Source organism: Onthophagus taurus, unplaced genomic scaffold (genome assembly GCF_036711975.1).
Source record: "Onthophagus taurus isolate NC unplaced genomic scaffold, IU_Otau_3.0 ScKx7SY_16, whole genome shotgun sequence".
Taxonomy (NCBI): domain Eukaryota; kingdom Metazoa; phylum Arthropoda; class Insecta; order Coleoptera; family Scarabaeidae; genus Onthophagus; species Onthophagus taurus.
Genome location: NW_027248941.1, coordinates 2013235 through 2033119, shown reverse-complemented (window position 1 = coordinate 2033119; position 19885 = coordinate 2013235). Strand labels below are relative to the sequence as shown.

The 19885-nt window shown below is 28.2% G+C and overlaps 1 protein-coding gene across 1 annotated transcript; it reads left to right on the top strand.

Moving 5' to 3' along the window:
• The first annotated feature begins 522 nt into the window (after positions 1–522).
• On the top strand, positions 523–15992 carry LOC111418702 (uncharacterized protein CG3556). The gene is made up of 8 exons (XM_023051345.2): positions 523–681; positions 981–1090; positions 1143–1407; positions 1458–1705; positions 9384–9544; positions 9600–9801; positions 14837–15184; positions 15235–15992. The coding sequence occupies exons 2-8, from the start codon at positions 982–984 to the stop codon at positions 15294–15296; spliced, it is 1395 nt and encodes a 464-aa protein (XP_022907113.1). The 5' UTR covers positions 523–681; position 981; the 3' UTR covers positions 15297–15992.
• Positions 15993–19885: the final 3893 nt, after the last annotated feature.

Below are 19885 nucleotides of genomic sequence, written 5' to 3'. Positions count from 1 at the left end.
TAACCGGAAGTCGACGTAACTTCATTAATATTGAAGATAAATATGTCGTGTTTGTACTCATTTTAAAGGTTTTTTAGTGAAGATTACAAATATGTCAAAACATTTTTATTGAAGTAAAACTGATCAATAGCAACCCTTTTTTGGCGTTTCAATTCAACTCCTCCGAATTAAAAAGTAGAATATAATAGATTAATATGTATTTATTAATGTGTAATTATAGCAACTAAAACGTATTTTCAAATAAAAAGTTAATTTTGACATTTAAATGTCAACTTGACATTTAATTTTTTGACATTTCCTACTTTTAAAATTAACCGACGTTTCAACCTACATTTGGGGTTATTTTCGAATCTAGATGAATTATTTTTAATAAAGTTAATTATGAGTCATCTTTTTTTCCATTCACGGATTACGTCTGGTGGCGGTACCAGTTGAATGAACGTCCTTTTCCTAGACGAATCAATACCGCGGAAAAGGGACGTTTTGCGCAACCGCGAGCGAGCTTTTTGGTCGGGCCGCGTACAAAAAGCTCGCCCAACGACGAAAGCTCCGTACAGTTGAAGCTTCGCAGTTTATCGCCGGAAACGGAAGGCGACTTATACATTTCGCGTTTCGAATTTTTCGTAGTTACGGTCTCGAATTTAATTAGGTTGAAAATTAAAGAAATCGCCTCGAGTAAAGGTAAGATTTTATGCAATTTCGATTCGATCGATTTTTTATTTCGGATTTAATCCGCAAAAATTGTTAAATAAAAATTAATTAATCGTTAAAAACACCACCTTGAATATAGCCATTATTAATTGAGGTTATGTCAAATTCGAATCTGTCAAAAAAATGTCATTAAACGGGGTTAAAGTGGAAAAAGTCCCATTTAACAAAAAATCGATTCCAAAAATCTATTTTTACTTCATACAAAGAAGCTAACCTCAAAAAAAAATGAGTCATAAAGGATGAATCATACTAATTCGCTTTATATACAGGATGTTTCGTTTAATCATCTCCGGGATTGGATTTTTATTAATAATAACATTCTCTGTGGTGATCTGCGAAGATTTACTCCTTCAAACGGTGGCCTCATCATCACTTAAACGTAATTTTGAACTATTTTCTCAATTTTATTAACAAAATTAAACAAATTTTAGCCTCAACATCAACAACAGAATTATCCCCATTCTCTTTATCGGCGAATACGTGTTTAGAATGCGAAACGAGTGTTCAAAAAGCGCTCGCTTGGTTGGTTTCGCAACGAGAACCCGATTATGGGTGGAGAAATGATACCCCAAAAGTAATCACAACGTTACAATTAATCCAATCGAACGATGATCTCAAAGGATTACTCCCTTCGAGCGTTGAGATGCAACTTTCATCCAAACAAATGGAGGTTGAAATCGTTGTGTTGTTGTGGAGGTAATTTTTGGGGATAAAATGTTGTTTTATCTTAATTAATTTGATTTAAGGCACCACGAAATTCCGGTCACCCCACCGAAATTAGCGCAATATTCGTTAGCTTTGAGTGCTTTATGCGAGGATCCAAGACAATTCCATGGACACGATTTAATCGGCACTTTGCAACATCATGAATCAACCCACGATTTAGATTTTGCTTACGCAAGTTTGGCAGTTTGCAGCGCAAAAGCCCATTTGAGAAAGAAACAAATAAGGAGGCTACTAGATATCGCCAGTAACGCGAAAGATCATAACATTGGTGAGTTGGTTTTGTGAGGTTATGTTGTGATTAATACCAACTTAAATTAATTTTGATTTAAAAAATTATTTTAATTCAAAATTTGGTTTAAATTAATTAATTCGTTTTTAATTTATTATTTAGTTAATAAATAAATTAACCCTTTGTGTCCCAACAAGTAAAAAATGTGGCAAAAATGGCTTTGGAATCAATTTTAGCAAAATATGCAATCCCCCTATTTTCGCATAATTCCAAATTTTCTGGAAGCCGTGTTTATTGAAATTAAGGAATGAGACTTATTTTAAATTAAAGCTCAAAGCTTTCTCTTTAAAATGATGTATAATAATTGTAGGGTTCGATTGGAAAAATATAGAGAAAATAAATGTTGAAATAAAACTTACATTTTCGTATAACCTAAAAGTGTCAAAAAAGATGCTAATTTAAAAGTTCCTGGAAGCCGTATTTATTGAAATTAAGGAATGAGACTTATTCTAAATTAAAGCTCAAAGCTTTCTCTTTAAAATGATGTATAATAATTTTAGGGTTCGATTGGAAAAATATAGAGAAAATAAATGTTGAAATAAAACTTACATTTTCGTATAACCTAAAAGTGTCAAAAAAGATGCTACTTTAAAAGTTCCTGGAAGTCGTATTTATTGAAATTAAGGAATGAGACTTATTCTAAATTAAAGCTCAAAGCTTTCTCTTTAAAATGATGTATAATAATTGTAGGGTTCGATTGGAAAAATATAGAGAAAATAAATGTTGAAATAAAACTTACATTTTCGTATAACCTAAAAGTGTCAAAAAAGATGCTATTTTAAAAGTTCCTGGAAGCCGTATTTATTGAAATTAAGGAATGAGACTTATTCTAAATTAAAGTTCAAAGCTTTCTCTTTAAAATGATGTATAATAATTGTTGGGTTCGATTGGAAAAATATAGAGAAAATAAATGTTGAAATAAAACTTACATTTTCGTATAACCTAAAAGTGTCAAAAAAGATGCTACTTTAAAAGTTCCTGGAAGCCGTATTTATTGAAATTAAGGAATGAGACTTATTTTAAATTAAAGCTCAAAGCTTTCCTTTTAAAATGATGTATAATAATTGATGGGTTGGATTGGAAAAATATTGAGAAAAAAAAAGTTGAAATAAAACTTACATTTTCGTATAACCTAAAAGTGTCAAAAAAGATGCTACTTTAAAAGTTCCTGGAAGTCGTATTTATTGAAATTAAGGAATAAGACTTATTCTAAATTAAAGCTTAAAGCTTTCTCTTTAAAATGATGTATAATAATTGTTGGGTTGGATTGGAAAAATATTGAGAAAAAAAAAGTTGAAATAAAACTTACATTTTCGTATAACCTAAAAGTGTCAAAAAAGATGCTACTTTAAAAGTTCCTGGAAGCCGTATTTATTGAAATTAAGGAATGAGACTTATTCTAAATTAAAGCTCAAAGCTTTCTCTTTAAAATGATGTATAATAATCGTCGGGTTGGATTGGAAAAATATTGAGAAAAAAAAAGTTGAAATAAAACTTACATTTTCGTATAACCTAAAAGTGTCAAAAAAGATGCTACTTTAAAAGTTCCTGGAAGTCGTATTTATTGAAATTAAGGAATGAGACTTATTCTAAATTAAAGCTCAAAGCTTTCTCTTTAGAATGATATATAATAATCGTCGGGTTGGATTGGAAAAATATTGAGAAAAAAAAAGTTGAAATAAAACTTACATTTTCGTATAACCTAAAAGTGTCAAAAAAGATGCTACTTTAAAAGTTCCTGGAAGCCGTATTTATTGAAATTAAGGAATGAGACTTATTCTAAATTAAAGCTCAAAGCTTTCTCTTTAAAATGATGTATAATAATCGTCGGGTTGGATTGGAAAAATATTGAGAAAAAAAAAGTTGAAATAAAACTTACATTTTCGTATAACCTAAAAGTGTCAAAAAAGATGCTACTTTAAAAGTTCCTGGAAGCCGTATTTATTGAAATTAAGGAATGAGACTTATTCTAAATTAAAGCTCAAAGCTTTCTCTTTAGAATGATATATAATAATCGTCGGGTTGGATTGGAAAAATATTGAGAAAAAAAAAGTTGAAATAAAACTTACATTTTCGTATAACCTAAAAGTGTCAAAAATGATGCTAATTTAAAAGTTCCTGGAAGCCGTATTTATTGAAATTAAGGAATGAGACTTATTCTAAATTAAAGCTCAAAGCTTTCTCTTTAGAATGATATATAATAATCGTCGGGTTGGATTGGAAAAATATTGAGAAAAAAAAAGTTGAAATAAAACTTACATTTTCGTATAACCTAAAAGTGTCAAAAATGATGCTAATTTAAAAGTTCCTGGAAGCCGTATTTATTGAAATTAAGGAATGAGACTTATTCTAAATTAAAGCTCAAAGCTTTCTCTTTAGAATGATATATAATAATCGTCGGGTTGGATTGGAAAAATATTGAGAAAAAAAAAGTTGAAATAAAACTTACATTTTCGTATAACCTAAAAGTGTCAAAAAAGATGCTACTTTAAAAGTTCCTGGAAGCCGTATTTATTGAAATTAAGGAATAAGACTAATTCTAAATTAAAGCTCAAAGCTTTCTCTTTAAAATGATGTATAATAATTGTAGGGTTCGATTGGAAAAATATAGAGAAAATAAATGTTGAAATAAAACTTACATTTTCGTATAACCTAAAAGTGTCAAAAAAGATGCTACTTTAAAAGTTCCTGGAAGTCGTATTTATTGAAATTAAGGAATGAGACTTATTCTAAATTAAAGCTCAAAGCTTTCTCTTTAAAATGATGTATAATAATTGTAGGGTTCGATTGGAAAAATACAGAGAAAAAAAAAGTTGAAATAAAACTTACATTTTCGTATAACCTAAAAGTGTCAAAAAAGATGCTACTTTAAAAGTTCCTGGAAGCCGTATTTATTGAAATTAAGGAATGAGACTTATTCTAAATTAAAGCTCAAAGCTTTCTCTTTAAAATGATGTATAATAATCGTCGGGTTGGATTGGAAAAATATTGAGAAAAAAAAAGTTGAAATAAAACTTACATTTTCGTATAACCTAAAAGTGTCAAAAAAGATGCTACTTTAAAAGTTCCTGGAAGCCGTATTTATTGAAATTAAGGAATGAGACTTATTCTAAATTAAAGCTCAAAGCTTTCTCTTTAGAATGATATATAATAATCGTCGGGTTGGATTGGAAAAATATTGAGAAAAAAAAAGTTGAAATAAAACTTACATTTTCGTATAACCTAAAAGTGTCAAAAATGATGCTAATTTAAAAGTTCCTGGAAGCCGTATTTATTGAAATTAAGGAATGAGACTTATTCTAAATTAAAGCTCAAAGCTTTCTCTTTAGAATGATATATAATAATCGTCGGGTTGGATTGGAAAAATATTGAGAAAAAAAAAGTTGAAATAAAACTTACATTTTCGTATAACCTAAAAGTGTCAAAAATGATGCTACTTTAAAAGTTCCTGGAAGCCGTATTTATTGAAATTAAGGAATGAGACTTATTCTAAATTAAAGCTCAAAGCTTTCTCTTTAAAATGATGTATAATAATTGTAGGGTTCGATTGGAAAAATATAGAGAAAATAAATGTTGAAATAAAACTTACATTTTCGTATAACCTAAAAGTGTCAAAAAAGATGCTACTTTAAAAATTCCTGGAAGTCGTATTGATTGAAATTAAGGAATGAGACTTATTTTAAATTAAAGCTCAAAGCTTTCTCTTTAAAATGATGTATAATAATTGTAGGGTTCGATTGGAAAAATATAGAGAAAATAAATGTTGAAATAAAACTTACATTTTCGTATAACCTAAAAGTGTCAAAAAAGATGCTAATTTAAAAGTTCCTGGAAGCCGTATTTATTGAAATTAAGGACTGAGACTTATTCTAAATTAAAGCTCAAAGCTTTCTCTTTAGAATGATATATAATAATCGTCGGGTTGGATTGGAAAAATATTGAGAAAAAAAAAGTTGAAATAAAACTTACATTTTCGTATAACCTAAAAGTGTCAAAAAGATGCTACTTTAAAAGTTCCTGGAAGTCGTATTTATTGAAATTAAGGAATGAGACTTATTCTAAATTAAAGCTCAAAGCTTTCTCTTTAAAATGATGTATAATAATTGTAGGGTTCGATTGGAAAAATATAGAGAAAATAAATGTTGAAATAAAACTTACATTTTCGTATAACCTAAAAGTGTCAAAAAAGATGCTACTTTAAAAGTTCCTGGAAGCCGTATTGATTGAAATTAAGGAATGAGACTTATTCTAAATTAAAGCTCAAAGCTTTCTCTTTAAAATGATGTATAATAATTGTAGGGTTCGATTGGAAAAATATAGAGAAAATAAATGTTGAAATAAAACTTACATTTTCGTATAACCTAAAAGTGTCAAAAAAGATGCTACTTTAAAAGTTCCTGGAAGCCGTATTTATTGAAATTAAGGAATGAGACTTATTCTAAATTAAAGCTCAAAGCTTTCTCTTTAAAATGATGTATAATAATTGTAGGGTTCGATTGGAAAAATATAGAGAAAATAAATGTTGAAATAAAACTTACATTTTCGTATAACCTAAAAGTGTCAAAAAAGATGCTACTTTAAAAGTTCCTGGAAGCCGTATTTATTGAAATTAAGGAATGAGACTTATTCTAAATTAAAGTTCAAAGCTTTCTCTTTAAAATGATGTATAATAATTGTAGAGTTCGATTGGAAAAATATAGAGAAAATAAATGTTGAAATAAAACTTACATTTTCGTATAACCTAAAAGTGTCAAAAAAGATGCTAATTTAAAAGTTCCTGGAAGCCGTATTTATTGAAATGAAGGAATAAGACTTATTCTAAATTAAAGCTCAAAGCTTTTTCTTTAAAATGATGTATAATAATTGTAGGGTTCGATTGGAAAAATATAGAGAAAATAAATGTTGAAATAAAACTTACATTTTCGTATAACCTAAAAGTGTCAAAAAAGATGCTAATTTAAAAGTTCCTGGAAGCCGTATTTATTGAAATTAAGGAATAAGACTTATTCTAAATTAAAGCTCAAAGCTTTCTCTTTAAAATGATGTATAATAATTGTAGGGTTCGATTGGAAAAATATAGAGAAAATAAATGTTGAAATAAAACTTACATTTTCGTATAACCTAAAAGTGTCAAAAGAGATGCTAATTTAAAAGTTCCTGGAAGCCGTATTTATTGAAATTAAGGAATAAGACTTATTCTAAATTAAAGCTCAAAGCTTTCTCTTTAAAATGATGTATAATAATTGTTGGGTTAGATTCGAAAAATACAGAGAAAAAAAATGTTGAAATAAACTTACATTTTCGTCTAACCTAAAAGTGTCAAAAAAGATGCTACTTTAAAAGTTCCTGGAAGCCGTATTTATTGAAATTAAGGAATGAGACTTATTCTAAATTAAAGCTCAAAGCTTTCTCTTTAAAATGATGTATAATAATTGTCGGGTTAGATTGGAAAAATATAGAGAAAAAAAAAGTTGAAACAAAACTTACATTTTCGTATAACCTAAAAGTGTCAAAAAAGATGTTAATTTAAAAATTCTACAGTTTAAAATGAGTGTTTAAAACTACCGGTACTTTAAAGTACCGTCGGGACACAAAGGGTTAGAAACGAAAAAAAAAATAGTTTTTTAGTTACAAAAAAATTCCCCCAAAAACTTAACCTCAAAAAAATTTTTTTAATCAATCCGATAAACTTAAAAGTAATGTTATTATCACTAAACTAGGTGAGATTACAACGTATAAAGTCAAACCGTAAGAAAATTGTATATTAAAATCGTCCTGTGATGCAAAATAATCAAATTTGACAGTTAAAATGTCAATTGATATCAAAAAATGAGGTAGAGATGTCACAGAGGATGTCAAAATCTAAGAAATTTGTAAATTTTATCTTTAAATTGCTACTCAAATATCACTTTTGATATTAAAATCTTCGTGCGATACAAAACGATCAAATTTGATTCTTTTAGGCTGTCATTTAGACGTCACTATTAATATCAAAAGTTTCATGTTAAGAAAAATTACCAAATTTAACGGATAAAATGACATTTAGCTGTCATTTAAGATGTCAAATTGTAAATTTAATCTATAAGATGTCACTTTTGACATTAAAATCCTCGTATGATTCTAATTAATCATTTTTGACAGTTACAATATCAATTGGTGTCTAAAAATGAGGTATAGATGTCAAACTTTAAGAAAATTATGAATTTAATCTAGTATAAGATGTCATTCAAATGTCATTTTTGACATTAATATCTTCTTGTGATGCAAAATGATAAAATTTGACAGTTAGAATGTCAATTCGTTGCAAAAATTGACGTTGACATATATCATTTAAACGTCATTGTTGACATTAATATCTTTTTTATAATGAAAAATGATGAAATTTGACAGTTAGAATGTCACTTGGTAGCTGAAAATAAGGTAAATATGTCATTTAGAATGTCAAATTGTCAATTTTGTCTTTAAGCTATCATTTAGATGTCACTTTTGATGTTAAAATTTTCGTGTGATGCCAAATAATCAAATTTGACAGTTAGAACGTCAATTCGTAGCAAAAATTGAGGTTCACATGTCAATTAGAATGTCAAACTGTTAGAAAATTCTAAATTTAGTCTTTAAGATGTCTTTTAAATGTCATTTTTGACATTAATATCTTTTTGTGATGAAAAATGATCAAATTTGATATTTAGAATGTCAATTGGTAACAGAAAACTTAAAAGCAAAGTTATTTTCACCAAAAAGTTGTTTTTTGAAAGAAGTGCATCATGTTTCTGGCAATCTTTATAATTATCCAGAAAGCGTTTAGATACTTTTTGATGTCCATGGCAATCATTAGAACGTTTAAGAACAATTTTTAACTACTATTGAAATCATTAAATATCTTCTGAATACCTTTTGAAGATTATAGAAATCATTAGAAAGCTTCTGGACACTTTTTGACGACTATATAAATCATTAGAGGGCTTCTAGAATTGTCCAGAAAGCTTTTAGACACTTTTTGACATCTTTAAAATCCCTCTGGATGCCTTCGTAAATGTCCAGAAAGAGTTTAAATACGTTTTGACGACTTTAAAACACTTTAGATAAGCTTTATAACTGTCCAAAAAGCCTTTAGACACTTTTTATGACAGCTAACTTCAGATTTAAAATATCAATTTCAATTTTGACATATTTGTAATCTTCATTAAAAAACCTTTAAAATGAATACAAACACGACATATTTATCTTCAATATTAATGAAGTTATGGTCAACTTCCGGTTTATAATGTTAACCTCAATTTTGACATATTTGTAATCTTCATTAAAAAACCTTTAAAATGAATACAAACACGACATATTTATCTTCAATATTAATGAAGTTGTGGTCAACTTCCGGTTAGAAATGTCAACGTCAATTTTGATATTTTTAATTTTTATAAAATGTCTTAAAATTTGTCACAAAAATGAAAATAAAATAAAAAAAAATCAAAAATTAAGGTTGGTATTAATATTGTTGGTATCTTCATTGTTGCTAACTTCGGGTTTAATGTTTTTTGTTCTAACTTTTTTGTTTTTCGAGATAAATGCGTCATGTTTGGACTCATTTTAGAGGTTATTTTATAAAGATTACGAATATACAACTTGATGATTCTTGAATTACACCAAAAATCATTTTTAGATACTTTGGCGATGACAATTTTGGCTCTAAGATGCATAGTTCGCGATCACCGCCACAGAAATCTCCAACATTCGTTAAAACGCCCCGGAATGAGCTTAGCGAGGCAACAATTACCCGATGGAAGTTTCGGGAACTTATACAACACGGCTTTAACAATTTTGGTAGTACTAATTTCACCCAATTTAACAACTTTAAAAACTAAACGAAACATTTTAGGCTTTACAAGATGCACCGGAAGCGAATAATTACTGGAATAAATCCGCCGCTATCGGTTATATCGAAAGCAAACAAGACCCCGATGGGGCTTTCACCGATCCGGGATTAACGGCGGAAGTTATTTTGGCGTTATCTTCAAAGGGGTTAAGCGCCATTCGAGGATTTGATTGTGGAAAGATCGATCAAGAAGATGAGAATCATGGTAAAATTGATTTAACCTCACTTTTTATTTGTTTGGGTGATTCTAACCTCACTTTTTATTTGTTTGGGGTGATTCTAACCTAACTTTTTATTTGTTTGGGTGATTCTAACCTCACTAAAAAGTGTTAGAATCAGCCAAACAAATAAAAAATTGTTTGGGGGTGATTGTAACCTCACTTTTTATTTATTTATAGTTCGTTTTTTTTCTATAATACTTGTCAATGTACAGGGTGTCCCAATTTCGATGTCCGCATAGGCTATCTCCGAAACTAAAAGAGATAGAAAAAAAGTAGTTTACATGTCATGATCTCGTTTTTCGAGAAAATGCTAATGCCGAAAACTCCGAACAGCTATCGTCTTTTGTTTTCGCCCTATCGGCAAAAACTGAAAATTTTGCGAAAACGACAATCGCGAATATCTCACTTATTATCAAAGATGGAGTATTATAAATAAAACATTATATGGGCAACTTTTTACGAAGAATTCAGTGGCGTAGGTAGAATTTTTTTCCCATCTTTTATTTTCGAGATTTTAGACGTAACTTCTAGACGTAACGTCGCATTCTTATCTGATAACATATAGCATTCCATCATGTTACATTTTTCATAATTTTCCAAATTCATTGTAAAGTTTTATTTAGTTTTGTTATACTTTGACACCTAAAATGCTGGTGCATCGTACCAGCACATAATGCCAGAGTTGTTATCGAATTTTTAAATACAAACTTTGGCATTTATTTGATACATTATGTTCCATCATAGTATGTATGGTTATCACCATAGCAACATTAACTTTTAAATACATACATTAGTTTTAGATAGATCAAAATGAATTTTTGTTAATTATTCAATAACTATAAGAAATATACCCGACAAACTATATATATTTGTTATCAAAAGAAAATAACAAATTATTTTAAGACATAGCCAACTACGGTTTCCATTTAAAAAATAAAGTTACGTCTAAAATCTCGAAAATAAAAGATGGGAAAAAAATTCTACCTACGCCACTGAATTCTTCGTAAAAAGTTGCCCATATAATGTTTTATTTATAATACTCCATCTTTGATAATAAGTGAGATATTCGCGATTGTCGTTTTCGCAAAATTTTCAGTTTTTGCCGATAGGGCGAAAACAAAAGACGATAGCTGTTCGGAGTTTTCGGCATTAGCATTTTCTCGAAAAACGAGATCATGACATGTAAGCTACTTTTTTTCTATCTCTTTTAGTTTCGGAGATAGCCTATGCGGACATCGAAATTGGGACACCCTGTACAGGGTGGTTCAAATTCGATGTCCGAATAGACTAACTCGGAAACTATAAGAGTTAGAAAAAAAAGTAGCTTACATGTCATGATCTCGTTTTTCGAGAAACTGCTAATGCCGAAAACATTAAAGCGCTATCGTCTTTTGTTTTTCACCTAGAGGCCAAAATTGAAAATATCGTAAAACCAGCAAGTGCAATTATCTTGGTTATTATTATAGGTGGAGTATTATAACTAAGACATTATATGGACACTTTTTTACAGAAAATTTCATGACGTAGTCAAAGAGAATTGTTCGGGTTTAGATTTTGAGATATCATGACAATTTTGGTTTTTTTAAATGGAAACAACCACCGATTATTCGGTTATTAAATCCGTTATTTTTTTCTGATTACAAAAACATAGGGTTTAACAGGTCTATTTCTTATTGTTTTAGAATAAACCTAAAAAAACTTATTTTTAGTGTCGTCAAAGAAATTAAACTTACAGTTTCCTGTAAATTATAACTAAAAATTAAACAAAACATATTTCTGATGTTTGAAACAAATACATTTGTTGAACTATTTAATTTATATTTGTTTTACACAAAAGTTGGAATAGATTGCATTATTTCACATTTTTTATTAATATTTAATATTATTATTAAACGACTTAATAAATCATTGATAGATGGCGCTCATATAAATATTTTTTTTAATTCAAATAAACATAGCAACATGTGTTTGTATTCAAAAATTTTCTGAAGTGTCAAATTAAAAATCCTGCTTTTTAAGATGGATTACGAAAATTACGAAAAATTTAACATGTTAGAATGTTACATATTAGAAAATAAAGTAAATTTTATATAAATTTTTAGTAGAATAATTTTTAGTTATAGTACCGTAATTTACAGGAAACTGTAAATTTAATTTCTTTGACGACTCTAAAAAAAAAGTTTATTTTTAGCTTTATTCTAAAACAATAAGAAATAGACCTATCTAACCCTATATTTTTGTAATCAGAAAAAAATAACGAATTTAATAAGCGAATAATCAGTGGTTGCTTTCATTTAAAAAAACGAAAATTGACATAATATCTCAAAATCTAAAACCGAAAATTTTTTTTTGACTACGTCATCAAATTCTCTGTAAAAAAGTGTCCATATAATGTCTTAGTTATAATACTCCACCTATAATAATAACCAAGATAATTACACTTGCTACTTTTACGATATTTTCAATTTTGGCCTCTAGGGGAAAAACAAAAGACGATAGCGCTTTGAGGTTTTTGGCATTAGCAGTTTCTCGAAAAATGAGTTCATGACATGTAAGCTATTTTTTTTCTAACTCTTATAGTTTCCGAGATAGCCTATTCGGACATCGAATTTGAACCACCCTGTACATTGTAAAAACGTGCTACAAAGTAAATAAATAGAACAAAACACCTTTTCTAGGCAAATAAACACCCCACAACATTTTTTATGCACCTTTTCTTTTTGAATAACGAAAGTTCAAACGTCCGTGTGACATATTTATTTCAAAACATGATAAAACAAAACTCCCTGTTAATTTTACCAACTTTAGAACAATTTGGCAGGTATTATAGAAAAAAAATGAGCTATAGGTGATTCTAACCTCACTTTTTCTTTGTTTAGGGTGATTCTAACCTCACTTTTTCTTTGTTTGGAGTGATTCTAACCTCACTTTTTATTTATTTAGGTTTTTCTAACCTAACTTTTTATTTATTTAGGTTTTTCTAACCTAACTTTTTATTTGTTTGAGTGATTCTAACCTCACTTTTTATTTATTTAGGTGATTCTAACCTCATTTTTTCTTTGTTTGGGGTGACTCTAACCTCACTTTTTATTTATTTAGGTGATTCTAACCTCACTTTTTATCTATTTAGGTGATTCTAACCTAACTTTTTATTTGTTTGGGTGATTCTAACTTAACTTTTTATTTGTTTGGGTGATTCTAACCTCACTTTTTCTTTGTTTGAGGTGATTCTAACCTCACTTTTTATTTATTTAGGTGATGCTAACCTCACTTTTTCTTTGTTTGGGGTGGTTCTAACCTCACTTTTTATTTATTTAGGTGATTCTAATCTAACTTTTTATTTGTTTGGGTGATTCTTACCTCACTAAAAAGTGTTAGAATCACCCAAACAAATAAAAATTTGTTTGAGGGTGATTCTAACCTCACTTTTTATTTATTTAGGTGATTCTAACCTCACTTTTTCTTTGTTTGGGGTGATTCTAACCTCACTTTTTATTTATTTGGGTGATTCTAATCACCCAAACAAACAAAAATTTGTTTGGGGGTGATTCTAACCTCACTTTTTATTTATTTAGGTGATTCTAACCTCACTTTTTCTTTGTTTGGGGTGATTCTAACCTCACTTTTTATTTATTTAGGTGATTTTAACCTAACTTTTTATTTGTTTGGGTGATTCTAACCTCACTTTTATTTATTTAGGTGATTCTAACCTAACTTTTTATTTGTTTGGGTGATTCTAACCTCACTAAAAGTGTTAGAATCACCCAAACAAATAAAAATTTGTTTGGGGGTGATTCTAACCTCACTTTTTATTTATTTAGGTGATTCTAACCTCACTTTTTATTTATTTAGGTGATTCTAACCTCACTTTTTCTTTGTTTGTGGTGATTCTAACCTCACTTTTTATTTATTTAGGTGATTCTAACCTCACTAAAAAGTGTTAGAATCGCCGAAACAAATAAAAATTTGTTTTTGGGTGATTCTAACCTCACTTTTTATTTATTTAGGTGATTCTAACCTCACTTTTTCTTTGTTTGGGGTGATTCTAACCTCACTTTTTATTTATTTAGGTGATTCTAACCTAACTTTTTATTTGTTTGGGTGATTCTAACCTCACTAAAAAGTGTTAGAATCACTCAAACAAATAAAAATTTGTTTGGGGTGATTCTAACCTCACTTTTTATTTATTTAGGTGATTCTAACCTAACTTTTTATATGTTTGGGTGATTCTAACCTAACTTTTTATACAGTGTGTCCCAGGATAGATGTTACAAGAGGTATAATGACTTAAAAATGTTTGAATTTTATTTCAAGGCTGAGGAATTAAGCCCTGCTTGGTGTGGAGAGAATTTTAAGTATATTTTCATATTTTCAAAACCAACTCGGCCTTGATAGTGAAGCGAAAACTATTTTGAGTTCAGGTAAAGTAAGCTTTTTGTTCATGATACGGCAAAATACCATCAAGAAAAGTTATTCAGAATGTAAAATTATGGCACTATGCAAAATTTCAGAAAGATCTACCTAGATTAATTAAACCACCATATTTTAGATTAGATCAGAGTGAAGAAAAAAAAAAACAATGAAAAATGCCATGAAAAAAAATGACTTAAGTAGTCGCAAATATTGACAAATAAATTGTATTATCCCTCAGTTTTAGTTCACATTTCAATTACTATACAATATTTATGTTATTTAAACTAAAATGTGATGGTTCAACCAAAGTAGATAGATCCTTCTGAAATTTTGTATAGGACCATAATTTCTCATTTTGAACAACTTTTCTTAATAAAATTTTTCAGTATCATGAACAAAAAGATTACTTTACCTAAACCTTTGTTTTCAAAATATGAAAATACTCTTAAAATTCTCTTCACACCAAGCAGGGCTTAATTCCTTAGCCTTAAAATAAATTTCAAAAATTTTTAAGTCATTACACCTCTTGTAACATCTATCCTGGGACACACTGTATGTTTGGGGTGATTCTAATCTCATTTTTAATTTTTTTTTTAATGTTTTTAGTGGAATATGATGGTTTAACGAAAAATCAACAATACCACGGAAATGATTCCGATGCGAGGAATGTAACCATAACATACACGCTTTGGGTTGGTACGAATATCACGGAGAATTACACGATTTCTTTGGTGGCCCCCAGAAACTCATCGTTTTACTCGGTGATGCAAATGGCGATGGAGGCCGACCCCCGATTTGCTTTCGAAGCGTCCGAGTGGCCAAACGGTCATTATGTGCACACTTTGGCCGGGTTTAAAGAGGAGCCAATGGGGTACCATTATTGGTTGTTGTATCGGTTACCCGAAGTACCTGACCCTTTAGTTCCCCCAGCTAATCATATGGTTGCGCCAGTTGGTAAGGTTATGTTTAAACGTGAAGTTACAAAATTAAAATTTTTGTTTTAGGAGTTGACGATTTATTGATAGAGGAGGGTGATCATTTTCTGTTTTGGTACAAAAAGCTCTAAGTGATTCTAAATTAAAATTAGCGAGGAGGAAATTAAAACTAAAAAAAGGAACGATAAATACGGCACAACACTCTATTTAGGTGTACGAGCGGAGTTAAAAAAAAATAAATCAGTATTTGCTTATCGTCTCTAAGTATATCAAGAATAATAATAAAAAAAATCTAAAAAGAAATACTCATATAAGAAAAAATTAAGGAATTAAAACAAAAAAAAACGTTTTGTAATGTTCGATGTGTTCAAAAATTAATCTAAAACCCAAAAAACAACTTTTTTAAAAACACACTTTGCCTCTTTCTAGTATTAAATCGCACACAACCGTAAAAAATTAAATCGCACCCTTTCTACTTTACGTTAACGTTAAAAACTTTTAAAAAAGCTGTTTTTATTTTTACCCCTCTTAGTATTTAATCGAAAAAATATGTAATAAACGTTTTTTGAAGGATGTAATAATTATTAATTAATTGATAAAAATAATAATTGTAATAATAATACTAATAATAACGTTTCTACGCGACAATATGTGTGTTTCGAAGGTTTCGATGTAGCTTAGACTTATAATTTCAAATGAATTAAACCACAAATAACAAATCTATGTGGGGATTAAAAATAATGAATCGCGCGAAAGGAAGTTGTTGAAAATTGATTATTTTTGTTAAGATTCGGCTTGGATTTGGTACAATAAAGTATTAACATAAATTTTTGCGGCTTATTTCAAGAAATCGAAACGATTCATATAAATCATTCATTAATAAACAAAGTAAATTAAAACTTACCAAACAAATAATTACACAAAAATTAATTTTTGAGGTTATGTTGTTTTTAGGTTGACAGATAACAACGCCGGTAAAGTAGCGTTCTTTATCGGCGTTGTTATCGCAATTAAAATTGAATGAATTAATTTTTACTAAACAAATCAATCTAAATCTAAACAAATTTAATTATTTATTATAAAAATTAATTATTTCAATTAAAAGAAATTATTTACTTAAATTTTAAAACGTGGAAATTAGCAATGAAATTAGCGTCTTAATCGCGATCTATTTTCAAATGTTTTTTGTCAGACATCTTGCGTTTTAATGAAAGCGTTTGAAGAAAATCGTGAAAATTGGAGGAAATCGTCGCAAATTTCAGGTAAAATCTTTAAAAAAGTATTAATTAATGTGTGCTTAACGTATTTTAGGTGAATTTATAACTAAAGAGATAATTCTCAATCATTTAGAAAAAATTACCAACGATTAACGAGGTGATTTTGAAGCGTTTTAATCTTATAAATCCATTTTAGATGCAGTTTTGGATCAATTTTTAATCAGAAATGAATGCTTGGAGCAGCTCAAGGTCTTAATTAACAGTTTGTCGAAGTACTTTATGCGAAATATGGAGACGTGAGGTAAAGAGGCAGAAACAAAGAGATTCTCTTCCTTGATTGTATTAGAATTAAAGGAACGAAAGGATAATAAAGGTAAATTAATTTTTGAGGTTATCTTGTTTTGGGTTGACAGATAAACTGCCGATAAAGTAGGGTTCTTATTCGTAATTAAAATTGATTTAATTAATTTTTAATAAAAAAATCAATCTAAATCTAAACAAATTTAATGAACAATAGAGTTAGCGATTGATTTTCAAATGTTTTTTGTCAGACATTTTGCATTTTAATCAACGCCTTTGGAGAAAATCGTGAAAATTCGAGGAAATCGTTTTAAATTACAGGTAAAATCTTTAAAAAAATGTTAATTAATGTGTTTCTAACGTATTTTAGGTGAATTTATAACTAAAGAGATAATTCTCAATCATTTAGAGAAATTATTAAGGATTTGAAGTTATAATTCCATTCTAGATGCAGTTTTGAATCAATGTTTAATCAATTTGAAGAATGGGGAATAGAAATTAACCAATTCTGTTGCTCGGAGCAGTTTCAAGATCAACGAAAAGAGATAATAAAGGTAAATTAATTGTTGAGGTTATGTTGTTTTGGGTTGACAGATAAAATTGTCGATAAAGTAGGGTTCTCAAAAAAATGTTAATTAATATGTGTTTAACGTTTTTTTTTCTATATAGTCAAGACCAGCTATCCAGACCCCAGTAATAATCAGACTCGTGGTCACCTATATTTGGTTTGACAATAAGACCTTGATCAATGGTTGCTCTAGAAGTCCTAATCACTTCATTTATACATGTCATAATATGTCATCATAATATGTTAACCTCAATTTTGACATATTTGCAATATTCATTAAAAAACCTTTAAAATGAATACAAACACGACATATTTATCTTCAATATTAATGAAGTTAGTCAACTTCCGGTTAGAAATGTCAACGTCAATTTTGACATATTTGTAATCGCCGTGAAAAATCCTTTGTAATCAGCCCAAACATGAAATGTTTAATTTCAATGTTACTCGAGATATAAGCAACTTCCGGTTTGAAATGTCAACGTCATTTTGATAAATTTTTAATTTTTATGAAATGTCTTAAAATTTGTGACAAACAAAAATATAATAAAAAAAATCAAAAATTAAGGTTGGTATTAATATTTAAAAATTAAATTGCTATCTTCATTGTTGCTAACTTCGCGCGTAATGTTTTTTATTCTAACTTTTTTGTTTTTTGATAGAATTGCATCATGTTTGGACTCATTTTAAAGGTTTTTTAATAAAGAATACATCACGAAGTTGTCCATTTGTCTATTTTATGAAAATTAACTTCAGATTTAAAATGTCAACCTCAATTTTGACATATTTGCAATGTTCATTAAAAAACCTTTAAAATGAATACAAACACGACATATTTATCTACAATATTAATGAAGTTATGGTCAACTTCCGGTTAGAAATGTCAACGTCAATTTTGATAAATTTTTAATTTTTATGAAATGTCTTAAAATTTGTGACAAACAAAAATATAATAAAAAAAATCAAAAATTAAGGTTGGTATTAATATTTAAAAATTAAATTGCTATCTTCATTGTTGCTAATTTCGGGTTTAATGTTTTTTTTATTCTAACTTTTTTGTTTTTTGAGAGAAATGCATCATGTTTGGACTCATTTTAAAGGTTTTTTAATAAAGAATACATCACGAAGTTGTCCATTTGTCTATTTTATGAAAATAAACTTCAGATTTAAAATGTCAACCTCAATTTTGACATATTTGCAATATTCATTAAAAAACCTTTAAAATGAATACAAACACGACGTATTTATCTTCAATATTAATCAAGTTATAGTCAACTTCCGGTTAGAAATGTCAACGTCAATTTTGATAAATTTTTAATTTTTAATGAAATGTCTTAAAATTTGTGACAAAAACAAAAATATAATAAAAAAAATCAAAAATTAAGGTTGGTATTAATATTTAAAAATTAAATTGCTATCTTCATTGTTGCTAATTTCGGGTTTAATGTTTTTTTTATTCTAACTTTTTTTGTTTTTTGAGAGAAATGCATCATGTTTGGACTCATTTTAAAGGTTTTTTAATAATGAATACATCACGAAGTTGTCCATTTGTCTATTTTATGAAAATTAACTTCAGATTTAAAATGTCAACCTCAATTTTGACATATTTGCAATATTCATTAAAAAACCTTTAAAATGAATACAAACACGACATATTTATCTACAATATTAATGAAGTTATAGTCAACTTCCGGTTAGAAATGTCAACGTCAATTTTGATAAATTTTTAATTTTTAATGAAATGTCTTAAAATTTGTGACAAAAACAAAAATATAATAAAAAAAATCAAAAATTAAGGTTGGTATTAATATTTAAAAATTAAATTGCTATCTTCATTGTTGCTAACTTCGCGCGTAATGTTTTTTATTCTAACTTTTTTGTTTTTTGAGAGAATTGCATCATGTTTGGACTCATTTTAAAGGTTTTTTGATAAAGAATACATCACGAAGTTGTCCATTTGTCTATTTTATGAAAATTAACTTCAGATTTAAAATGTCAACCTCAATTTTGACATATTTGCAATATTCATTAAAAAACCTTTAAAATGAATACAAACACGACATATTTATCTTCAATATTAATGAAGTTATAGTCAACTTCCGGTTAGAAATGTCAACGTCAATTTTGATAAATTTTTAATTTTTATGAAATGTCTTAAAATTTGTGACAAAAACAAAAATATAATAAAAAAAATTAAAAATTAAGGTTGGTATTAATATTTAAAAATTAAATTGCTATCTTCATTGTTGCTAACTTCGCGCGTAATGTTTTTTATTCTAACTTTTTTGTTTTTTGAGAGAATTGCATCATGTTTGGACTCATTTTAAAGGTTTTTTAATAATGAATACATCACGAAGTTGTCCATTTGTCTATTTTATGAAAATTAACTTCAGATTTAAAATGTCAACCTCAATTTTGACATATTTGCAATATTCATTAAAAAACCTTTAAAATGAATACAAACACGACATATTTATCTTCAATATTAATCAAGTTATGGTCAACTTCCGGTTAGAAATGTCAACTTCAATTTTGACATATTTGTAATCGTCGTGAAAAATCCTTTGTAATCAGCCCAAACATGATATGTTTAATTCCGATATTATTCGAGATACAAGCAACTTCCGGTTTGAAATGT